This window comes from Alligator mississippiensis, chromosome 14, assembly GCF_030867095.1.
Source record: "Alligator mississippiensis isolate rAllMis1 chromosome 14, rAllMis1, whole genome shotgun sequence".
Taxonomy (NCBI): domain Eukaryota; kingdom Metazoa; phylum Chordata; order Crocodylia; family Alligatoridae; genus Alligator; species Alligator mississippiensis.
Window position 1 is genome coordinate 28915699 of NC_081837.1, and position 23469 is coordinate 28939167.

Consider the following 23469-nt stretch of genomic DNA (forward strand, 5'->3'; position numbering starts at 1 on the left):
AGACATTAGGTCTGGAAGGGACCTCGCAAGATCATTGGGTTCAGCCGGCAAAGGGCAGGCAGTCAGCAGGGTTCAAATGATTTTAGCAATATAGGCATCCAAGTGTTTCTTAAAGGAATCCAGAGGAGGTGCCTGCACCACCTCTGGGGAAAGTCTATTCCAGGCCCTGGGGATTCGGACAGTAAAGAAGTTTTTCCTTATGTCCAGCCTAAAATGGCCTTCCAAGAGTTTGTGACCATTGAACCTAGTCTTCCCCTGCAGCGCCTTGGTGGACATTCTCCCACTTCCTGGTACACACCCCTTATATATTTATAGGCTGCCACCAAGTCACTCCTGAGCCTATGCTTTTTCAGGCTGAAGAGTCCCATGTCTATCAGGCTCTCCTCATAAGGCCTGTTCTCTTGTCCTCTAATCATCCATGTGGCTCTCCTCTGGACTCTTGAGCTTCTCCACATCCTTTCTGAATTGCAGAGCCCAGAACTGAACACAGTATTGCAGCTGTGGTCTCACCAAGGCTAAGTAAAGTGGGAGGATGACTTCTCAGGTCTTGTTTGAGATGCATTGGAAGATGCAGGCTAGAGTTTTGTTTGCCTTGCCGGCTGCGGTGTCGTATTGGTGGCTCATGTTCATTTTGTGGCCAATCATGACCCCCAAGTCTCTTTCAGACATGGTGCTAGCTAGTGTAGCACTGCTGAGCCACAAGAGTGGTATGGGTTCTTTCTCCCAAGGTGGAGCACCTTGCATTTCTTACTGTTGAATGCCATCAGGTTTTGATCCATCCACCTTGTAAGCCTGTTGAGGTTGGCCTGGATTGCCAGCCTATCCTTTAGGATGGCTGCACTTCCCCATAGTTTTTCTGCACTTTCCCATAGTTTGATGTTGTCAGCAAACTTAGCCAGTCCGCTTATAACACCTGAATCAAGATACTTTTAAAACACATTGAGGAGTACCGGTCCAAGAATGGAGCCCTGGGGCACACCACTAGTTACAGTGTGCCATGTTGATTTGGATCCATCAACTCTGACTCTCTGGGTCCATCCATGGAGCCAGTTCCCCAGCTATTGAACTGTGAAATTGTCTAAGCCACAATTCCCCAACTTTTCCATGAGGACATCGGGACACCAGGTGAGAGGCTTTCTTGAAGTCCAAGAATATGTTGAGTCCTGAAGTTGGTTTGGGCCTCCTGACACTTCAGTGATACAGTAAATAAGAGTTTAACTTCCTAGCCCATGAGGTTCTTCAGGAGGGCACATAGGGAAGCTGCTCTACACATGGGCTATGAGTCAGGTCAGCTATTGCACTGGCACAGCACCTAGCACAGTGTGAAACTGCTGGGATCAAGCAAACAGTCATTACAGCAGGTGGTAAAATGATGAATGATGGGGAAGAGTTACTTACTTGAAGATTGTAAGTGCCAGAGTGAACAAAGGGTTCCTCAGTGGAGATCAGCAGGGGGAACCAAGAACAAAAGTTTAAAGCTATGAAAAGGAAAACTTAAGTTATGTATTTGGAAAAGTGTTCCTGAGTGGGAGGAACTAAGTGATGGCCAAGTCTCCAAAGCTAAGTGGTAAGATTACTTTGGAACCACAAGGGAGGCCACCTAAAACTAAACAGCTTTGGAAATGTAAAATGAGCAAATCCCCATTCTGCCCAGGGCCTGACCTAGCTCGCTCATAGTTAGAGTTCAGGGGGAAATTTCTTCTTAAGTGTTTTCTCAGTAAATAGTGTTTGTTCCTTGTTGTTGTTTCTCTGGTCTCCCAGACATTGCCTGACTCTGACATGTCTTATGTTTCTTGAAAAAAATTTCAGCTAACAATTAAGTCATTCCTTTTTATCACCAAAGCCCCAAAATTCCAGTTTCTAAGTTTTCCCTGAAAACTTGAAACATGTTTAATAGGTGGGTATAAAATGACCAATAAGGTTTCTTGATTTTGTTGTTGTAGGCAGCTCATTGCCACAAGTGACAACAGTGTGTTTAATATAGAGGTGGTCTACCCATGTCAGAAAAATCAAATCCATCTGACAGGTAGTATGTGTAGCTGCCATACTGGAATCCAAGATGGCTGTTATGAATTCATGTTTAGTCACTATTTCAGCCCCCAGTAGGGTTAGAAAACTAATTCCAATGAGAAAACCAACATTGTATGAACCAAAGAGATCAATTGTAACATTTCTGTCCTGCTAGCCATATCAGATTCCAAGATGGCTGAGACATTAGCATGTACGTATTGACTCAATGTAATTTAAAAATCCAGTAAATAATACTCTTAATACTAAAACCTCACAAATTCTACCACTACAAATTTCTTAGAAGGCCTACAGTACTGAAAAGATTATAACCCAGCCTAGCATACTTATTTGAGTTGTACTGAATAAGACAATACTTTTTTATTTTGGAAAGCAGATAAATCAGATAATAATAATACATCACTTAATGACAATGAAACACACAGACATATAGTTTGGCTCAAGACAATAGGAAAATATAATAGTCTAATCCAACAGTAATATAATGGTAATACAATGGTATATATAACATTAATCCAATGGGTAATTGCAGTTTTTTCAGATCTTTTCATTACTTGAATCTATTTCTGAATCTCTGTAGTTATATGGATTACAACATGTTTTCTCATAGCACTCACAGTCACGAGTGCATGGCACATTAACCTGCCTGCATGAACATGCAGGTCCCTAGCATTCCATCTTGTACTTGCAACTTATTATCTGAAGGTAACATGCTAATAATGGTTGAAGCGTGTTTATGATAGGAACATAAGCATCACTTTCAGCATGCCAACCACACTGGTCAGGTGATCTCAATGGTGGATTAGGTTTGAGCACACTTTGCCAAACAAGACTTTGATAACTGGCTCTATGTACATGATAAACAAAGGAGTTGTATGTAGGCAGAAGTTTATCCAAAGCTTTTCCTTGATTGAATAATTTCACTCTAATATCCAGAAGAATCATAGAAAGTTAGGGCTGGAAGGGACCTTAGGAGATCATCTTGTCCAACCCCCTGCTCAGAGCAGAACCATCCCCAACTAGACCATCCCAGTCAAAGCTTTGTCTAGCTGGGTTTTGAAAACCTCTAAGGGTGGAGCTTTTACCAACTCTCTAAGTAACCTCTTCCAATGTTTTACTACCCTCCTAGTGAGAAAATTCTTCCTAATATCTAACCTAAACTTCCCTTGCTGCAACTTGAGACTGTGCTCCTTGTTCTGTCATCTGCCATCGCTGAGAACAGCCTAGCTCCATCCATTTTTGAACCGCCCTTCAGGTAGTTGAAGGTGGCTCCACATCTTTTCTATAGTGGCCCAAAATAGAACACAGTACTCCAGATGTGGCCTCACCAGTGCTGAATAGAGGGGAAGAATCACTTTCCTTGACTTACTGGCAACATACCTACCAATGCAGCCCAGTATGCCATTAGCCTTCTTGGCAACAAGGGCACACTGCTGGCTCATATTCAGCTTATTGTCCACTGTAACCCCCAGGCAGTGCCATAGTGATGAAATTTGTCACCTGGGGCAAATCCTGCAGTGGCAGCCCACCCTCACCCTGCACAGAGATCCAGGGCCACATGCCTCCCCATGCTTGCCTGGGAGTACATGCAGTGGCAGGAGCCACCCTTCCCCCATCCCCACTCCCCCCAAATGAGCCGCTCGCAGCTCCATCCCATGCCCCGCCCTGGCAGGGCAGTGCCTGTTGGTGCCCCTTCACTTCAGTGCGTGGGGCAGTCTCCCTGCTCACCTTCCCCTTGCTACGGCACTGCCCCCAGGTCCTTTTCTGCAGAGCTGCTGCCCAGACAGTCAGCCCTCAGCCTGTACTGGTACATGGGATTGTTCCATCCTAAGTGCAGACTTTGCACTTGTCATTGTTGATCCTCGTGAGATTCCTTTTGGCCCAATCCTCCAATTTGTCTAGGTCACTCTGAATCCTAGCCCTGCCCTCCAGCTTATCTACTGCTTCCCCTAGCTTGGTGTTAGCTGCACACTCGCTGAGGGTGCACTCTATGCCATCTTCCAGGTCGTTGATGAAGACATTGAACAAAACTGGTTCCAGGACCAACCCCTGGGGCACTGTACTTGATCGCGGCTGCCAACTAGACATAGAGTCATTGATTACTACTCTCTGAACCTGATGCTCCAGCCAGTTTAATATCCACCTTACAGTCCATTTATCTAGCCCAGGGGTTTTCAACCTTTTTTAATAAGCGTACCCCTGGCAGCCAGACATGGAGTGGAGGGGAGGAGTGGGGGTGGCGCACAGCCGGATGTGGAGCAGGGGGGTGGTGTGTGGCCAAACATGGGGTGGTGGATGGCAGTGGTGGCTGCCACTGCATGCAAACTCCCCCCACTTCCTCTTCATCTGACCAGCTGGGCAACACCTGTGCAGCCCACAGAGGTGCACTGCTGCCCTTGCCCTGCCCTGGACCTGCTCCTGGGAGGCAGTGGCATGGGGTTATGGGTGGCAGTGCTCTGTCTCTGCCCTCCTGCGTGTACCCCCGAAGGGCCTTCCTAAGCACCTCTGATCTAGCCTGTACAACCCCTGATCTAGCCCATACTTCCTTAGCTTGCCTGCAAGAATGTTGTGGGAGACCGTATCAAAAGCCTTGCTAAAATCAAGGTACACCACATTCAATGGTCACTTCATCACGGAAAGCAGTCAGGTTGGTCAGGCATGACTTGCCCCTGGTGAACCCATGCTGACTATTCCTAATCACTTTTTTCTCCTCCCAGTGCTTAGAAATGGATTCCTTGAGGATCTGTTCCATGATTTTTCCAAGGACTGAAGTGAGGCTGACTGGTCTGTAGTTCCCTGGATTCTCCTTTTTCCCTTTCTTAAACATAGGCACTACGTTTGCCCTTGTCCAGTCATTTCAAAGATTATGGCCAGTGGCTCTGCAATCACGTCAGCTAACTCCCGTAGCATCCTCAGATGCACCCCATCAGGCCCCATGGACTTGTACATATCCAGCTTTTCTAGGTAGTCCCTAACCTGTTCTTTCACTCTTGATGGCTGCTTACCGCCTCCCCAAACTGTGTTGCCCAGTGCAGTAGTCTGGGAGCTGACCTTGCCTGTGAAGACTGAAGCAAAAAAGGCATTGAGTACTTCAACCTTTTCTGCATCTTCTGTCACAAGGTTGCCTCCCCCATTCAGTAAGGGACCCACACTTTCCCTGATCCTCCTCTTGCTACCAACATAGCTGTAGAAACCCTTCTTGCTACTCTTCACATCCCTTGCTAGCTGGAACTCCAATTGTGCTTTGGCCTTCCTGACTTCATCCCTGCATGCCCGAGTGATGTTCTTATATTCTTCCCTAGTTATTTGTCCAAGTTTCCAGTTCTTATAAGCTTCCTTTTTGTGGTGTAGTTTACTGAAGAGTTTCCTGCTTAGCCAAGCTGGTCTTCTGCCATACTTGCTAGTCTTTCTACGCATCAGGATGGTATTGAGTACTTTAGCCTTTTCTACATCAACTGTCACTAGAGTCATAGATTAACAGACATTAGAGCTGGAAGGGAGCTTGGAAGATCATCAAGTCCAGCCCCCTAACCCAGGGGCAGGAAGTCAGTTAGGGTCAAAGGATCCCAGCAAGATAAGTGTCCAAAAGTTTCTTAAAAGAGTCTATAGTAGGTGCTTGCACCACCTCTGGAGGGAGTCTATTCCAGGCTTTGGGGGCTCGGACAGTAAAGAAGTGTTTCCTTATGTCCAGCCTAAAAAGGTCTTGGAGGAGTTTGTGGCCATTGGACGTTGTCATCCCTTGGGGTGCTTTGGTGAACAGGCGTTCCCCCAGATCCTGATATACACCCCTTATATACTTATAGGCTGCCACCAGGTCAACCATGAGCCTGCACTTTTCCAGGCTGAAGAGTCCCATGGCTTTCAGCCTCTCTTCATAAGACCTGTTTTCTTGTCCTCTGATCATGTGCATGGCTCTCCTCTGGACTCTCTCAAGCTTCTTCACATCCTTCTTGAATTGCGGAGCCCAGAATTGGCCATAGTACTCCAGCTGCGACCTCACCAAGGCTGAGTACAGCAGGAGGATGACATCCTGGGATTTACTTGAGAAGCATCTATGGATGCAAGCCAGAGTTTTGTTCACTTTACCAGATGCAACATCGCATTGGTGGTTCATGTTCATCTTGTGGTCAGTCATGACCCCCAAGTCCCTTTTGGCTGTGGTACTAGCAAGCATAGCACTGCTGAGCCTATAAGCATGCTGCACATTTTCTTTCCCCCGAGATGGAGTACCTTGCAGTTTTCCATATTGAATGACATCAGGTTTATATCTGCCCACTTACTGAGCCTATCCAGGTCAGCCTGGATCACCAGTGTATCCTCAGGTGTGGAAGCTCTACCCCAAAGTTTAGTGTCATCGCTGAACTTGGCCAGTCCACTTCTGACACTAGTGTCTACATCGTTAATAAAGACGTTAAAGAGAACAGGTCCAAGGATGGAGCCTTGGGGGACACCACTGGTCACGGAGCACCATAATGATTTACTTCCGTTGACTACCACTCTCTGAGTCCGACCTCGGAGCCAATTCCCCAGCCATCAGACTGTGATGTAGCCGAGGCTGCAGTTGGCTATGAAGAGATCATGGGACACCAGATCAAAGGCTTTTTAAAAGTCCAGATATATGATGTCAATCTCTTCTCACTTGTCCAGGTGATATGTCATAGACATTAGGGCTGGAAGGGACCTCGGAAGATCATTGAGTCCAGCCCCCTGCCCCAGGGGCAGGAAGTCAGCAGGGGTCATAGGATCCCAGCAAGATAAATATCCAAATTTCTCTTGAAATAGGTGCTTGAATCACCACCTATGTCACCTGGTCATAGAAGGAGATGAGATTGGTCAGGCAAGACCTACCTGCAACACACCCATGCTGGCTGTCCCACAGGATGTTGCCATCAGCCAGCTTGTCTAGAATGGTCTCTTTGATAATTTTTTCCAGAAACTTTCTGGGGATTGAGGTCTAGTTGATTGGCCTGTAGTTCCCCGGATCTACGTTCCTCTGTTTCTTGAAGATAGACCACATTGGCCTTCTTCCAATCTTCGGGTACTTCACCTGAGCACCACGAGTTCTCAAATATCCTTGCCAGTGGCTAGGCCATGATGCCTGACAGCTCCTTAAGTACTCTGGGGTGCAATCTGTCAGGACCAGCTGACTTCAAGGTGTCCAGCGTCTCAATGTGTTCCTTTACCAGGGCTACACCAATGCAGGGAATAAATTCACCTTCACCCTGGCCATCCCACATCATGCTAGGTAAGGTGGTCCCTTTGGGTTGGTGAAAAACTGATTCAAAGTACCCATTAAGTAACTTGGCTTTTTCCTGGGGGTCAGTTGCCCCATTTGGTTTAACAGGGGCTCAATGTTACCCTTGCTTTTCTTTCGACTCCCCACATATCTGATAAAGGACTTTTTATTATCCTTGATACATGTAGCCAGTTGGAGTTCGGTTGCAGCCTTGGCTTTCCTAGTTTGCTCCCTACAGGTCCAGACCAGTACAGAATACTCCTCCTCAGTGGTGATTCCTGTCTTTCATCCTTTATAAGTCTCTCTTTTTAGATGTAGGAGGCCCACAAGTTCCCTGCTGAGCTAAGGGGATTGCTGTGCCCTTTTACTACCTTTCCTCCGAGATGGGATGGACATCTCTTGCGCTTTCACTCCCCTCCCTGTCGAGTCATGGCCCCTTAGGGCCTTGACAACAAGCCTCCTAAGCTTATCAAAGTCAGCTTTCCTAAAGTCAAGGACTTCTGCATTGCTGACTGACTTGCCAGCTTTGCAATGGATTGTAAAAGTGATTAGCTCATGGTTACTGTCTCCCAGCTTTCCTTTGATTCTTAGGTCACTGACTAGATCATCCCCTTTTGCCAGTACCAGGTCCAGCAGCGCTTTATCTCTTGTTGGTCCATAGACTTCTTGAGTTAGGCAGAGCTTGTCCATGCATGTGAGGAAGCTTTGTGATCATTTGGATTTCACTGAGTGCTCGTCCCATGAGATGTCTGGGTAGTTGAAGTCTCCCATGACAACCATGCACTGACAGTGTGCAGCCTCAGCCAGTTCCCTGGTGAATTCCTGGTTGAGCTCTTGTTCCTGATTAGGAGGTCTGTAGTAGACTCCTACCATTGTGTCCCCTATGCCATAGTCCCCATATATTTTGACCCAGAGGGTCTCCAGTCACCTTCCATGGGTGCCATTGTCAGCTTGCAGGGATGTGTAGCTTTCCTTAACATAGAGAGCTACACCCCACCCCTTTTTTCGGCATGTCTCTCTGGTACAGGGTATAGCCCGTCATAGATGGAGTCCCACCAGGTCTCCGTTCTCCCTATGAGATTGTAGTCATTCTTGTTTAGAGGAGGACCAGTTCCTCCTGTTTATTCCCCAAGATCTTGGCATTGGTGTACAGACATGTAAGTGTCCGATTGGAAGCCATAGGCTTCCTTATACTCCCAAGAGGACACCATTCCAGGGCTGGTTCCAGCTCCGGTTGTGTGGTTCCCTGTGGGGCTGAATAAAGTAGGAGGTGGGGGAGGGGGAGTGACCCTCCTCAGCTTCTCTCAGCTGCCTCCCAGCAGCTGGGCTAATTCCCACCCACCACGGGCCCCTGCTTACCTCCAGGTAGACCAGGCTCGTCAGGGGTCCTGGGGGTCCCAGGGCTCATGGGGGCGCAACGGGCTTCCGCCCATGTCTCTCTCACCAGAGCTGGGGTGCATGGTTGCCTCCCACATTCAATAACGGACCCACACTTTCCCTGATATTCCTCGTATTGCTGATTATACTTGTTGAAACCCTTCTTGTTACCCTTCATGTCCTTTGCTAGCTTTAACTGCATCTATGCTTTGGCCTACCTGATTTCATCCCTGCATGCCCAAGCAATACTCTTATATTCCTCCCCTGGCCTCCCGGGGGATCCTACCCAGGAGTTCCCTGAGTCAGTGGAAGACTTCTTTTTTGAAGTCCAGGGTTCTTACTCTGCTACTCTCCATCCTTCCTTTCCTCAGGATCCTGAACTCAAACATGTTGTGGTCACTGATGCCCAAGTTGCCATCCAATGCTGACCAATTGCTGTTAGGTAAACCATAATGATGTCAAAGCCTCCCAGTCAAATGATCCCAGTCTGGTAACCGCCCCTTGGAGTTACCAGAAATAATGGCCACAAACTGAAGAAGAACAGATTTAGATTGGACATAAGGAAGACATTCTTTATGGTAAGGGTTGCTAAAATATGGAATGGGCTTCCAAGGGAGGTGGTGCTTTCCCCTACCCTGGAGATGTTCAAGAGGAGATTAGACAGGCATGTGGCTGGGGTTACCTAACCCCAGTGCTCTTTCCTGCCTGGAGCATGGGGTCGGACCCGATGATCTACTAGGTCCCTTCTGACTCTAGAAATCTGTGAAATCTATTACTCTTTCAGTCTTTTCTGGCTGAGCCAACACAAGTTCATTTGCTTTGCAATATAATGCCTGATCAAATGTTATTACTGTGTGCTGTTATCCCAGGCATCCTGTAATTGTTTTACATTGCATGATGGCAGTCCAAATGGTGTATTCAGATGCTGGTGCCAGCAGTATGGACAAAATCCAGAAATCAGTGGTGGTGAAGTATCATCAGAAAGAAACTGGTTAAATGCTGTCCACTCTGGTATAGCAATGTTCTCATGGTTGTTGGCTGATATGCTACCCAGTATCCATGGTAGCTCTGCTGATATGTACTGAACAGCTTTGTTGTTGAGTTTTTCATTCATGTTACTACTGTACTATGGACAGGTGGTTTCAATGACTTGTTATGGGTCATCATCACTGGAGAGACTTCGCCAAATTCAGATAGTACATCTTTCAAGGTTCTATACCTTCAATTTCAACTGGTTTTGATAGTCCTCTTTGAAATGCTACAATTTGCATTGCATGAAATGTGTTTTCCTTCCAATGTCTCCTTCAAGATGTTAATGTTGTCCAATGTGAAAACTGAGCAAAATGGCTGGGAATAAGATTCCTTGGGATAACAACTCAATTTTCCTTAAATTCCTTTAAGTTTTTTTCAGCAATGGTGGTCTCAATGCAACAAGCTGCGTCATATGGTATGATGCACCCAGGAGCATGGAGATTTTTCTACCAGCTTCTTAGTTCTAGTTGCATGATGTATCAGCAAGCCTAACATGTTTTGGCATTATCTTTTTGCGTCTTGATTGCAGGAAAATCAAATCCTGATATATATTCAGTACATGCCTGTCTAGAGTCTTGCACAGAACTTTCAACATCTGTGTCAGGGGCAGGCAAAATATAGCCTGCAGGCTGGGTCCAGCCTACAAGGCCATTCTATCTGGCCCATGGGGCCCCTAAAAATTTTAGAAAATTAATATATCTGCCCCTGGTTGTCTGTCAAAGTTGACAGAAGCCAGGAGCAGTAGGACCCAGGGGAAGCCAGCAGGATCAAGCAGCAGCAGGATCAAGCAGCTGCATAAGCAAGGCCCAGTGGCCCCAGCCTGCGCCGCCCCTCCCCGCCAGAACCCCTGTGTGGAGCAGAGGCTTCTGACCTGGGCCCCTAGGGCTGTTCCTATCTCCCTGCACTGGGGGGAAATTCAGATAAGAAAGTGGGGGGAGGCAGGGGAGGACTGTGATCACCCCAGTCCTCAGGGTTGGACCAGGCTGGCTGCTGAAGTCCTGGTGCTGCAGCCAGGATCCATGTGGTGCCAGAGAAGCAGGTGGCAGTGTAGAGAGGAGCAGTGGTAGCCATGGGCAGGGAAGCTGTGAAAGCAGCAGCAGGCAGGGGGAAAGGCCAGTGGGCGGGCATGCAGAGCTCAGCAACAGCTGGGCAGGAGCACGGGGTCCATGTGGTGCACTGGGGCCAGGAGTGGCAGGAGCATGGGGCCAGGCTGGTAGGGCTCTGGAGCTGGGCTGGCCAGGGTGGCAAGGCTCTTCCCCTCTCTCTGCTGATGCAGCCCAGCCTGGCTCCATAGAGCCATGCCAGGCTCTGCCCAGCATTCCTGCCACTCCACTCTGGGCACCATTGACACTGGCACCCACTCACTGCCACTTCCTCATGCCTGCTGCAGCCATTTGCCTGCCACTGCCACCGCTCCCCTCCACCCCTCTGCTGGTGGCCCTGGCACCACATGGTTCCTAGCTGTGGTGCCAGGCCACAGGATGGAGCAGGAGCTAGTCTGGCCCCTGCGATTCTCAGCTGGATCTGTGCAGTGCCATTTGGGTTGGTCTGGCTCTTGCTGCATCCTGCAGTCTTGGCTATGCAGCTGGGATGTGGTACCAGAGCAGTGACCTGTGGAGGGGGTTGGGAGAGGGAACAAGGAAGCAGCAGAAGGACAGCAGTGGCAGATGGGGGGAAGTGGCTGTAAGCGGGAGCACGGGGCTGCACCGGTGCCCCGGGGCCAGAAGCAGCAGGAGTGTGGCTTGGAAGAATGCTGTGGGGGGCTCGGCCTGCCACAGGGGGGCTGTGGGCAAATCCTCCCCTTCCACACATGCCACAACCCTCACCAGCCACCCTCCCCCAACACATTCACAGCCCCCCACAGACCCCATACACACCCACACCCCATATCCACACACACCTACATGCTCCCCCACCCCACATATGCACACCCACACCTATCCACACCCCACAAACCCCACACCCTCCCCCAAACCCCACATACCCACAGACCTATACCCACCCACCCACACCCCTCTACAATATACAAGAGTAAGACTTTATTTTAAGCTATTGTGCAATCACCTCTATGTACACTACACAAACACGTGAATGAGGACAAAAATATTTTTTGAAATCAAATTAATGAATGTTGTAGTAAATATTTGATTCTTAGAATATAATTTAGTATTTTTTCTGGTGCTGAGATGGCAAACCTCTACTGAAAGGAGTACTTTTGCGGTGGCAAGGGGAAGGACTTCTGGTGGCAAAGGTCAGGGGCTAGGGGTGGGACTTTCAGTCCCAAGATGGTGACCAGCGGGTGTGGCACCTGTCAAGAGGCAAGGCTATCCTTGCAGCCCTTGATGGCTTACTAAAACTCGGTAAATGGCCCTCCGCCTGAAATAATTACCTGCCTCTGATCTAAGTCATCATTATCATCTTCCAAAATCAAATAGATCAATATGTAAAGGCTATCAGGAACACATTCTTTGGGCTTGCTCTTTATTCAAGTTGCTGTACCCCTTCATGCTGTCTATTAGGGCTGTGTGAAGCTTCTGTCCCTGATTTGATTAGGTGGAGATTTGGCTCACTTCAGTGGCTGAATCTCCAAATCTGAATTGAATCAGAGAACCCTTTAATTCCTCCAAATTGAATCGGAACCCTCCAAATCAATTTGGAGAGAGTTGGAAAGATTCGGTGATTCAGACATAGACACAGCTTTAAATGTTTTTTCTATATACCTCTAGGTAGCAGGTGGCTTGTGAATGCTTCAATGCTGGGGCGCATGGAGTGTCTCACAGAGGCACGGGGGGCTCCCTAGTGCAGCAGCAGACCCGGAAGCAGACCAAAAGCACTTTCGATCCACTTCTGGGTCCACTGGAGAGCATTCAGGGGGGTCCCCCCATGCCCTCCCAGCTCGGCAACTGGTGCCTTCTGGATCTGGGGGGGCACCCGGGGTCCCCCCGTGGATGATTGCCGAGCCGAGGGAGGTGCAGGGGGGTGCCCCAGCACGCTTCCCGGCAGACCCAAAAGTGGACTGAAAGTACTTTTGGTCCACTTCCAGGTTTGCCGCCGAGCATGTGGGGAACCCCTCCACACTCCTGTGGGATGCTCCATCTGCCCCAGCATCACAGCACTCGCGAGCCATGCCTGGTACCTCGAGGTATGTAGAAAAAACATTTAAAGCTGTGTCCCTGTCCGAATTGCTGATTCTCTGAATCAGCATTGAATCTTCAGATTCATATTCTGCCAAATCGAATCAGGGCCAGTGGTCCGAATCAACTAATCGAATCGCTGTCCCAGATTCGGGCCAAATCCAAATCAAATAGGGCCTGTTTCACACACCCCTACTGGCTATAACTTTCAAATCTGTTTTAACTTTGAGAGCAGCATGGTACAAGTTTTGTGTGTCTGAAAACTCTTCTCTGAACCTCTTCTTCATCACTTATATGTGAAGTTACTACTGCTTGTATGGCTTTACCAATTATAGCAGTTCAGAATACAAGGAGTGGAAGACTTTGGTGCTGAAACTGAATGGCTGTCTGGTAGTAAGTCTGAAGTTCTTGCTTAAGTTGCTTCAGTGTAGTCTGAGGACATTCACTGCCTTCATCCTCCACTAAAATGCAATCTCTTTCAAGTATATCTTTCAGACTGCACACATTTTCCCATGCAAAACCAGCATCTAGTTCATCAGTCACTTGATACCATACTCTCACTTCAGGAGAAAGAAGAATATCTTCTTGTATAAGATCCACACGTGAATGGGAATGAGAGACTTGTTACCTCCATTGTTCCTCCTGTCTGCATTCAGGATGGTAATGTGCCTCAACAGCTATTAGATCTTCAATGCCAATTCAGCAATGCAACACTTGATTCTTCTCTGCCAGCTTGTGTAATGCATTGGTTGATTCAAGTGACAACACTAGACTCATGGTTTTCTTATTAGAATGTTTCTGGCAGAATATGTACATACTATTAATATGTACAGTGCAAACTGCTGGAATAGATGATCTACCAGTGTGTTCTTCACTTGATGTTGTTGGTAGGGTTTCTACCTTGCATGGCTTTCTTAAGTTTCTCAGTATGTCCTTTGTGGTCCAAGAACAGTGCCAATTGAAGTTTTTGGAATATTGCAGCACAGGATCAACTCAATATGATAGTTTATCAAGAATATTGCTGTAACAAGTGTTGAATTCAGCAGTTGTTTCATAGTAGCTAGGGTCAGGAGGGACCTGAACAGAACAAGCCTGACCCCCTGCCACAGGCAGGAACAAATGCTGGGTTCACAAGACCCCAGACAGCTGATCGTCCAACCTCCTCTTGAATTTGCCCAAGGTAGGGGCGAGGACCACTTCCCTGGGAAGTTGGTTCCAGACTTTGGCCACCCTAACTGTAAAATATTGCCTTCTGATCTCTAACCTAAACCTGTTCTCCATCAGCTTATTACCATTGATCCTCATCACCCCAGGTGGTGCTGGGGAGAAAAGGGCTCTACCTATTTGCTGTTCTACATTGAATGAGTGCCTTGTTTATTCATGCAATTCCAGCATGTGTACTTTGGCTAATTGTTGATTGGGAATCTACTTCAAGACACACGATGCATCTTGTAAATTCTGAGTCATACCTCCCATGCTTCTTTGTATTCAGTGATGCTATCATCTCTGTTGTAACATTTGCTTAAGGGTGACAAGGGCAAGTCTCTTCTTGACAATCTCCATCAGAGGTTTTCATGTCAAGGTCATCTGAAACAGAACAGAGTTGATGCATCAGTTTTGCAAACCTTTTGGGTATCTAATAATGAACTAAGTTGTAAATTCACAGCAGCCACCTTGGAATCCAATATAACTACCATGATGGAAATGTTACAATTGGTCTCCTCAATTCATATAATGTTGGTTTGATCATTGGAATTCATTTTCTAATCCTAGTGAGGGCCAAATATTGACCAAAACACGAATCCGTGGCAGCCATCTTGGATTCCAAGATCGTGATTACATGCACTACTTGCCAAATAGAAAAGTTACATTGCTTGACATGGGTAGACCATCCCTACTTGTGACAAGCGGCAACAGTGTGTTTCAATGAGTTGCCTACAGGGTGACACCTCTACCTTTTTCTTCTTACCCTACAAAAAAAGAAAAATGCCAAACAAAATGGGAAAAAAATATGTTTTCAAATTAGTTTTTACCAACCAGGCCTCTTCTGGTATCTGCTTTGGGGCTCTGAAGTAAAACTAGAATATTTTCTCCTGAAGGGGACTCTTCCTTTGATGCCTACATAGTTTGTTTAATAGAACTGTTTGGTCTTCTGTGACTTGATTTTGTTATAAAACCACAGCCTTTGTATCTACAGACACTGCTTAAACCACTCCAGTTCCTTAATCGAATGTGAGAATGTGATACATACTGTCGGTTAACAAAGACCTCTGCAGCTTCATAGAGGGAACAGCCAGAGAGTGAAGGACACTTGGGCTAATGAATGACCCTTTAGGAGAAAAGGGAATATTAGGATTAAGGTGCAATTATACAAAATGTAGCCTAAGAGGTGGCACCAGCTACTGACTGCTCTGTCTCTTCCTCACATGGGCTTTTATTACAGGTGGCATTGATCCACTTCTCCGTGGTCTGCTCGTTGATCATGCAAAATTGATGAAGCAGAGCCAAATGGTTGTTGTGGAACTCCAGGAGCGGCTTTTTGAACAAAAAGAAGTGATGGGTTTGGATCTACCAGCCATTAACATGCAACGGGGAAGAGATCATGGTCTTCCAGGTAGAGAAGCACAAGACTGCTTGTCTTGTTATATTACTCTTCTATGTTTGTGGCAGTTCTCAAGATGTCCTAGGGTTTTTACAGATCAGCAGGAAGGGATGGTTCCTGGTAAATAGTTGCCTATAAACACAGGCAACTGGAACCAGCCCATAAGGGTGATTTGATTAATGTGATGGGATGGAAAAAAGGATCTTTGCAGCTGTCTTCTGGCTAGGTCTGAGTGAGATAAAATTGCATTTGCAAAGGCCAGAGAAAATTATGTTGCAATAGCTGAGACATGAGGTGACCGGGGACAGGATGAATAATAGAGGTCATGTCTTAGTGGTGCTGTGTGGAGCAATGAGCATAATTTAAATGTTGGCTAGATGTGAGGACCTGTGGAGGGGTCTGAGCTGAAGAAAATGCCCAGGCTAGTCTTAGTCTCCTATCCCTTGTAGATTTTTCAGTACAAGAGTTGCTGCAAGTCAGCATAGACCCATGTCCCTGGGACCACTGTCCTCTGGGCGCACAGCAAAGACTACAGTCCCTGGATAGGTAGTGCATCAGTACACTGGCCTTAATTTAGGACTCTGTTCTTTGGACACAGTCTGGTTTGTAGAAATGCCAGGCCATGGGGTGACACTTCAGAAAGTTGGAAGTACCTGAAAACAGGGATTTACAGTGCAAACCATTCTTCAGCCTTAGTTGATCCCTTCATCCCCAGTGCTTGACAGTTATAATGTAAATAGGACACCATACCTACCTTCTAAGGCTCTGCCCACATCGTGGAACCACTGCATCCTGGTTGGGAGGTTTCCAAACACAAACCACCCACCCTGGAAATATATCAGTAAGGTGTCTCTAGCATTGTCCCCAGCAGCTCCTCTCTCTCAGCCTTGAGAGGGTTGCACTGGAGCAATTGCACTGGTGTTTCTCTGAGTTTGGAGTGTGCAAGTGGGAATGGGTCACTGAGGTCCCCATAGTGCAGACATGACTTTAATGGCTACTCCTACTTGCAAAGGTGACCCACCTGGTCAGTCCAACCTGTGAATGTAAACAGCATCTGGGAAAACACGCTGCTGGCTGCAGTCAGCTCTGTGCTGGATGGCAGCATCTACGGAAGGGGTTCTTAAGAACATGGACAAGATAGACATTAGGGCTGTGCGAAATTTCGCCGGCAGTTTTGTTTCAATGCTGTTTCAACTTGTTTTGAGCTCAAAACAGCAAAATCAAAATGTAACAGAGAGCTTTAAAACAGCCTCAAAACAAAATAAGGCAAGCTGAAACATTTCGAGTTTTAAAGCTCAAGCTGGGCTTGCCTGCAGGGAAACAGAAACTGATGTAAGGAGAGGGAGGGGGAAGAGGGAGGAAGGGAGGGGAAGGACTACTCTCATTATTGACTGTGTAGCTGGCCAGTGACTGTCATCCTTCCCTGAGGTCTCTTCTAATCCCAGTGCTCTGGGGGATGGATGGAAAAACTGCATAAAAGGCAGCATTATATGAAGTGCCCTGCTTTCTGCCTTGGTGTCAGTTGAGTGAGGGCGCACCTTAACACACACAGTGTCACCCACCCTCACCCTTGTAACAAGTGTTGCCTGTCAGCAGCTAGAGGTGCAGGGCCTCAGAACCCAGAAGCCCTGCACCTATCTCCTCGACAGTTGGCAGGCTTTGTGGTCTCAACAGGGGCTAGCAGGCCTGCAGCTTTCACCCTGCTGCACCTTAGCGCACACACACACACACACACACACACACACACACAGTGTTACCCATGTCATGAGTTTTGCTTGTCTGCAGATTGAGGTGCAGTTTCCCTCAAACCCCTGCACTGATCTCCTTGAAAATTGGCAGGCTTTGTGGCCTTAGCAGGGGCTAGCATCCCTGCAGTTTTGATCCTGCTGTGGCTTAACACATACACGTGGTATGAGTTTTTTGCTTTCAAGACTTTGAGGTACAGTTTCCCTGAAACCCCTGCACCTATCTCCTTGAAACTTGGCATGCTTCATGACCTTAGAAGGGGCTATTATTTCTGCAAGTTTCATCCAAATCAGACCAGAAATGACAAAGTTATAGGCTGTTTCGAGCTTCCCCATTATAGCCTGTCAACCTATAGCCTATATCAGCAGTTTCAAATCAAAACGCAAGTAAAAATGGAACGGTGCCGTTTTGCACAACCCTAATAGACATCAACAAGGTAGACAGCATTAATGTGAAACAGCAAATCAGGGCACAGAGGTGGAGCTGCTGTTTCTGGTGAGAGGAAGATGGTAGCAATGACTGCTCTGTTGTGCTCCCACAGGGTACAATGCCTGGCGACGATTCTGTGGGCTTTCAGAACCTCACAACCTGGATGAACTCGCTCATGTGCTGGGAAACCAAAATATGGCAAAGAAGTTCTTAGACCTGTATGGGACACCAGACAACATTGACATCTGGATTGGGGCCCTTGCAGAGCCCTTTGTTCCCCAGGGCAGAGTGGGGCCCCTCCTGGCTTGTATCTTTGGTGTTCAGTTCAGGAACTTGCGAGATGGGGACAGGTAGGCTGACCTGCAAATGGATCTGTTCTTCCATGTGTAGCAAACCCCTGCAGTGTCAGGCACAATCACTACAGCCAATGAGGGATTTACTTTATATTGAGTATCCTAGGGGTTAGGGTCACAGACCAATGGGAAAGGACAAAAACGGGTAAATAGGCATTCACAGTATAACAACATACACTTAGAGGACAAGTAAACAGGCAGTCGTCAGTACCACTGGGGTACATACATTCAGCCCAGTCCCCTGCCTACCTCTGGAGGTGTTCCCAAGAATCAGACTTAAGTCTAGAGTCGCTCTGTCTAGATCTGTTGGTCAGGGATCATGTCTGTGGTTCATCTGTTCTGTGCAGAGGCACCTCTTTCCTTCAGTCCATCCAACAGCAGCACCATCGCCCCCACATAGCCAGTCAGGGCTCAGAGGTTGCTTCTTCCTGCTGCCCCCAAGGTTTTCTGGGATTTGCAGTCCAGCAGCAGGGCTCTGCAGGGTTTTTCATCACATTGTCTTCCTGCTTCCAGTTGTAGTCTATGGTCAGTCAGCTGATCTCCACAAGCTTGCTCCCCTTCTGTCCCACACACATATCATTTTTTCAGTGCACACGATGCATTACATTACACAATGCATACGTTACACGTGCAATTTACAGAGGAGACAACCAGCAGCATGTGTTCAGCAACCTGTTTCATTTCCTCCCTAGGGGACCGGCCCACTGCTCCCAGCTCCAGGACACAGCACCAGAGTATGTCTCACCTGAAAGGACCTCCTGTGGTGAGGGGCAGCTGATTAACTCCATCTGGTCTGGCACTTCATACTGCACAGGTGGCCTGTAGTTGTGCCCCTCCCTGCTAGTCCTTACTCCAGTGGAGGTGTCATTTACCCACTGAGGAGTATGGAGAGACCAATTACTTGGTGCCTTGGAGAAAGGCCCTCCCTTGTCCCTATGGTATTAGGTAAAGCGGGGAGATCTCAAGTGCTTGTGTAAGGGCCATGCAGAATCTGGAGCTGATCCACATCTAGAAACACTGCATGCCACCAGCCTGCATGGAGCACAGGAACAACCAGCCTGGATCAAACCACACTCCATCTACCCCAATTCCCGATCTCTTACAGTAATCAGTGCCAACTGCTTAGGGAAAGGGGTAAGAATCCCACAGTGGGCATGTGTGGGATGAGCTGTCACCTACATTCAATCAATCATCTGCTTTGTAATTGATACATTGGTGTAAATCTTAAGGCCTAATATCTAGTATACCCCTAGCTATTTCTGTTATCTATGTGGATATCCTCTTTGAATTTTACTAAATTCTTTGTCTCATAGATAGCCTGTGTCACAGCCTAATTATGGATTATGTGGAAAGTGTTTCCTTTCATCTGGTTTGAATTTGCTTCCTCCCAGTTTCATCAACTCTCTCTTAGTTCTGGTGTTGTGAAACAGTGTTAGCAGGCATTCCAGTGTCTTTTCTTCAGGTAGTTTATTCCTGCATGCACTTTTTCATGGTCCCTCCTCTTTGTCTTCTCCCATTTTCCAGTTACTTTCTTTTTTTTCTCTCTCCTTATAAGGAGTTTCACCATGCCTTCGATCACCCTTGCTGCCTGTCTCTGAACTCTTTTATTATGTGATACCTTTTGAGACAGTGTGGCCAGTGCTGTACCAGCACTATTGGAAACTGCATCATGACAACCTCATGTGAAGAAAACAGTCTATCACAGGAACTTCTATGTGGAAAAAAGTATTGCAGTGCCTACATACAGCAGAATCCTGTTAGTGTATTTACTGATCAGACATTTTTAAATAGAGAAGGGATACTTCAGCTACTTCAAGCTGATATTGCCATGATTAGCACCTATTCTTATGTGAAAGAGATTGTGAAGCAAAAATATTAGAGCCCCAGTACATTAGTCTCTGAAAACAGACTCTGAAGAAAAGCAAGGCACACCATTACATCTCTTTGAAGGTGGTAATGTTTGAATGGATGGAGACCAGTCTGTATCAGGCCAACATGAAACATGTAAACCTGTTTATTTGAGTGTGTTTCATTTATTGCCACCTTAGCAGGTCTTAAAATATGCAGTTTTAATTCAACTGGTAAACAAAAACTCTGCCACAACTTTAACTCTGGTATCAGAGTCAGGTATCACTTTCCCACAATGAATGGCCTTTAGGCCATTTATACATTCAAAAGTTGGTGATCTTTCCCCTTTTATACCACAGTCTAGTCATTAGAGCAGGGTGTGGGAGACCGAGTTCAGTTCAGGAGAAAAGCCTAGAACTCAATGCAATTCCTTCTGCCGCCTCAGGGGATTCAGGACCATCTGCTCCAGCCTCAGGAGAGTTCCCTCACAAGCTATACACTATTCTGGAACTGGGTGCTCTCATTTCATCTTTGTGAGGCTGTTTCACTGCACATAAAAGTACCAAATGTGATTGGGGTTGCGCTCCTTCTAACGCCATGGATCTTGTATTCTTGTTTGTATGGTTGCTCAACTGCAACCAGAGGCATGCAGGTTGCTTCCACGTAGGCCAGCAGTTGAAACACTCACTGGGAAATGGGAGATGTGAGTGTGATCCCCCTGTAGCTGAGGAATGTCTAAAAGCGAGGTCTTCCACTTCCTGTGTGAGTATTCTAACTACCATGTTAGTAGGCAGAAAGGTGGGTGGCATCATCACCGCCATTGTTCAAGAGTGAGTGTGTGTAGCTGGTAGGTGCTTCTCCTGGGTCATCTTGGGAATGGATCCCAAGCACCCCAAGTTATATACCTAAGGTCCAAGGATGAGTCAGACTTCAGGCAACTCTTCCCACAGCTCTTAGCTAGGCCACATGGCTTCTGTAGGTACCTACCTGCTGAGCATCTCTACTTCCTTAGTTGCTCCTGGAAAGTGCCTAAGTCTCCTCATTTTCTGTGAAGGAGATTTAATCTTGTTGAATTGGATCACCCTTCCAGAGTGTCAGTGCTTATATTTTTGATGGTGTGCTGCCTAAACAGTTTGCAAGCTCTATTTGTATCTGACCCTTAGTCTGAGCTCCTGCATGGCACTGGCCAAAAGCATCGCTCCATGATTCCTGAGTGGTCTGAAATATTTAAATATGAATTAACTGTGGACATGGAAATCTAGACTTAGCTTTTGTTTGCCATATCTGCTGATGGCAACTAATCCTTAATTTTACTTTATGCTCAAAATGGCAGTATGGCAGCGCCTTTACACACCCCAGAGCCTTTAGTCATTTTATTTGTGGCTGTGCTTGGACATGTAACAAATATAACAGGGACAGTTGCTATTCAGTCCTCAGCTTTGCAATCACTAACATCTTTTGTTTTTCACAGTGCACTTGAGCTGCACAGAGTCCCTAGGATTCTGTGGTAACTTTACAAGGGGTTTGCCTTATTACAGGATACTTATTAGTATAAAGAAATAAATTGTTTAAATAATGATGGAATTGTAGCTTCATTGCAGCAATGGGGGAGGGGGGGTTCACTTGTGGCTTTGTTGGACCTACATTTCTCTCTTCCATTTACGCTTTTTACAGCAAAGCCATCTTTTCATCCCTGTGGAGAAAATAAAGCCATGATCCCCCAGGCTGAGTTCACCGCCAAGGAAGAAAAGCACAGATTCTTACTCTGTTGTTCTTGCTGCCTCTTTGCAGGTTCTGGTGGGAGAACCCGGGGGTTTTTACTCTGCAACAGCGTCGTGCCCTGAGCATCATCTCATTGTCACGGGTGATCTGTGACAACACCCGCATCAGAATGGTGCCCAGGGATGTGTTCAAGGTCAACAGCTATCCCTGGGACTTTGTGAACTGTAGCAAGATTGACAGTCTTGACTTGTCATCCTGGAAAGAAGAGAGTCACAGCGGACCAGAAGGTAGAGTGGACCCTCCCATCTCTCTGGCCTTCTGCCTACACGTTTCCCCGACACATAGCCTTGAAATAGACATCGCCAAATGAAGTGGATCAGCTGTCATGGAATATGTGCTGGCACAGCTGATCCATATCACTGTGTGAAATGTCACCTATTGTCCCACAAATAGATCTTGTGAAACAACAGGTAATGTGTTCCCTGCTTACAAAGACATGCCCTGGAAATCACAAGGGTATATCTCTGTGGGTGTGTCTACACATGCATTTATGCCAGCTTAAATTTACTGCACAGTAAATTACTGTGTGGTAAACGGGAATAGGCTGGTGTCTACATGTGTGGGTGACCTAGGACTAAATTTAGTCCTGGGTCAGAGCAGCCTGCCATGTGCCCCTGTGGCCACTAGGGGGTGGGGGGGAGTGGGAGGGGCGAAGCTCCTACCTCCGGCCACATGGCTGCAAACCTTTGGGATTAATTTTGGTTCCAAATTGAATACCTGCGTTATGCAGGTATCAAATTTACACTGGAGTTGTAAGTCTCCATATTTACTGTGCAGCATAGGAATGCACATGTAGACGTATGCCCTTACTGCGAAGTAATTTCAGTTACTGCACAGTAAATGCACAAGTGTAGTCATGCCCAAGAGAAATATGGGTGATAGGACCCCTGTGGAAACTCTTCCTCCTGGTACTTCTTGGCCTTCTCAGCCCAGATCTACTCTAGTGCTCCCTTTACAGCCCCACTCTTTCCCCTGTCCCTGACCTTTACCTTTCTCCCTCAGTTCATTTCCCACTCATAGGTGTACCTACATGTACATTTGCTCCTTCCTGCTGAGCTCCCTCCCAATGGGTACATCTATATTTTGGAGGAGTGCCTTGTCCATATTGGTTTAATCCACTTCAGATAATTAGGATTAAAGCCCTTGTAGGCTAGCCTAGTCCCACAGCAGTTTCACACAGAGCATTTATTCAAAATGTCCTTCACAACCAAAGTCCTTTCTCATTAGTTCTCTGGTTTTCCCTTCTCTGATGCATTTGCCCTACTAAAGCTTTGCTCCTGAAGCTTCTCTGGCCCTCCACTATGCTTTGCAGTCCCTCAGCACTGTTCTCCAAAAGGGTGTCTGGCCTTCTGCTGCAAACTGTTCAGAGCACCCTTGCCACAGGAGCTCTAACCTCTTCATTGAACAGACTGCAACTGCTCAACCTGCTCACAGTTATAATCCAAGTCAGGCACACTGAAGCTGAAGGAACTCTTCTGCTTATGCCTTTGCAACTTAGACTGGGTCCTAGAGCTCTAAGATTTCACTATTTGTGGAGCATATTCTGCGAGCACCATATGGATCCCTGTACGTAAACATTGTATGAGACAGATTCCTATAGCACAGAATGGAAGGAGTTGGTGTCCCTCAAAGGCTGCCTCCCTGGGATCAGCATAGGATTGTTTCCGATAGCCTCTGTATAGTGTTACATTCAGTTTCCCATCTAATAGGGTTTAGAATGCTTCTTCCCCTGGGAGCTGTTCTACAGATTCCTGCACCTCACACATATGAAGATCTTGCTCATGGTCCATCTCTCATTGCATGTTCAGTTGGTGGGAAAACAGCTCCTAGATCACAGAAAAGATTTTTTTTCTTTAATTTGCCTTCATTCTGACTTTGGCCAAAGCAAAAAAACTCAACATT

The 23469-nt window shown here is 46.9% G+C and overlaps 1 protein-coding gene across 1 annotated transcript in view; it reads left to right on the forward strand.

The window, feature by feature from the left end:
• The window catches only part of LOC132243166 (myeloperoxidase-like), a 49196-nt gene extending 27319 nt beyond the window's left edge, over window positions 1-21877 (forward strand). The window contains exons 10-12 of the mRNA XM_059717547.1: window positions 15251-15421; window positions 17697-17934; window positions 21577-21877. Coding sequence (XP_059573530.1) covers window positions 15251-15421; window positions 17697-17934; window positions 21577-21877 — 710 coding nt within the window. The remainder of the gene's footprint in view (window positions 1-15250; window positions 15422-17696; window positions 17935-21576) is intronic.
• Window positions 21878-23469: the final 1592 nt, after the last annotated feature.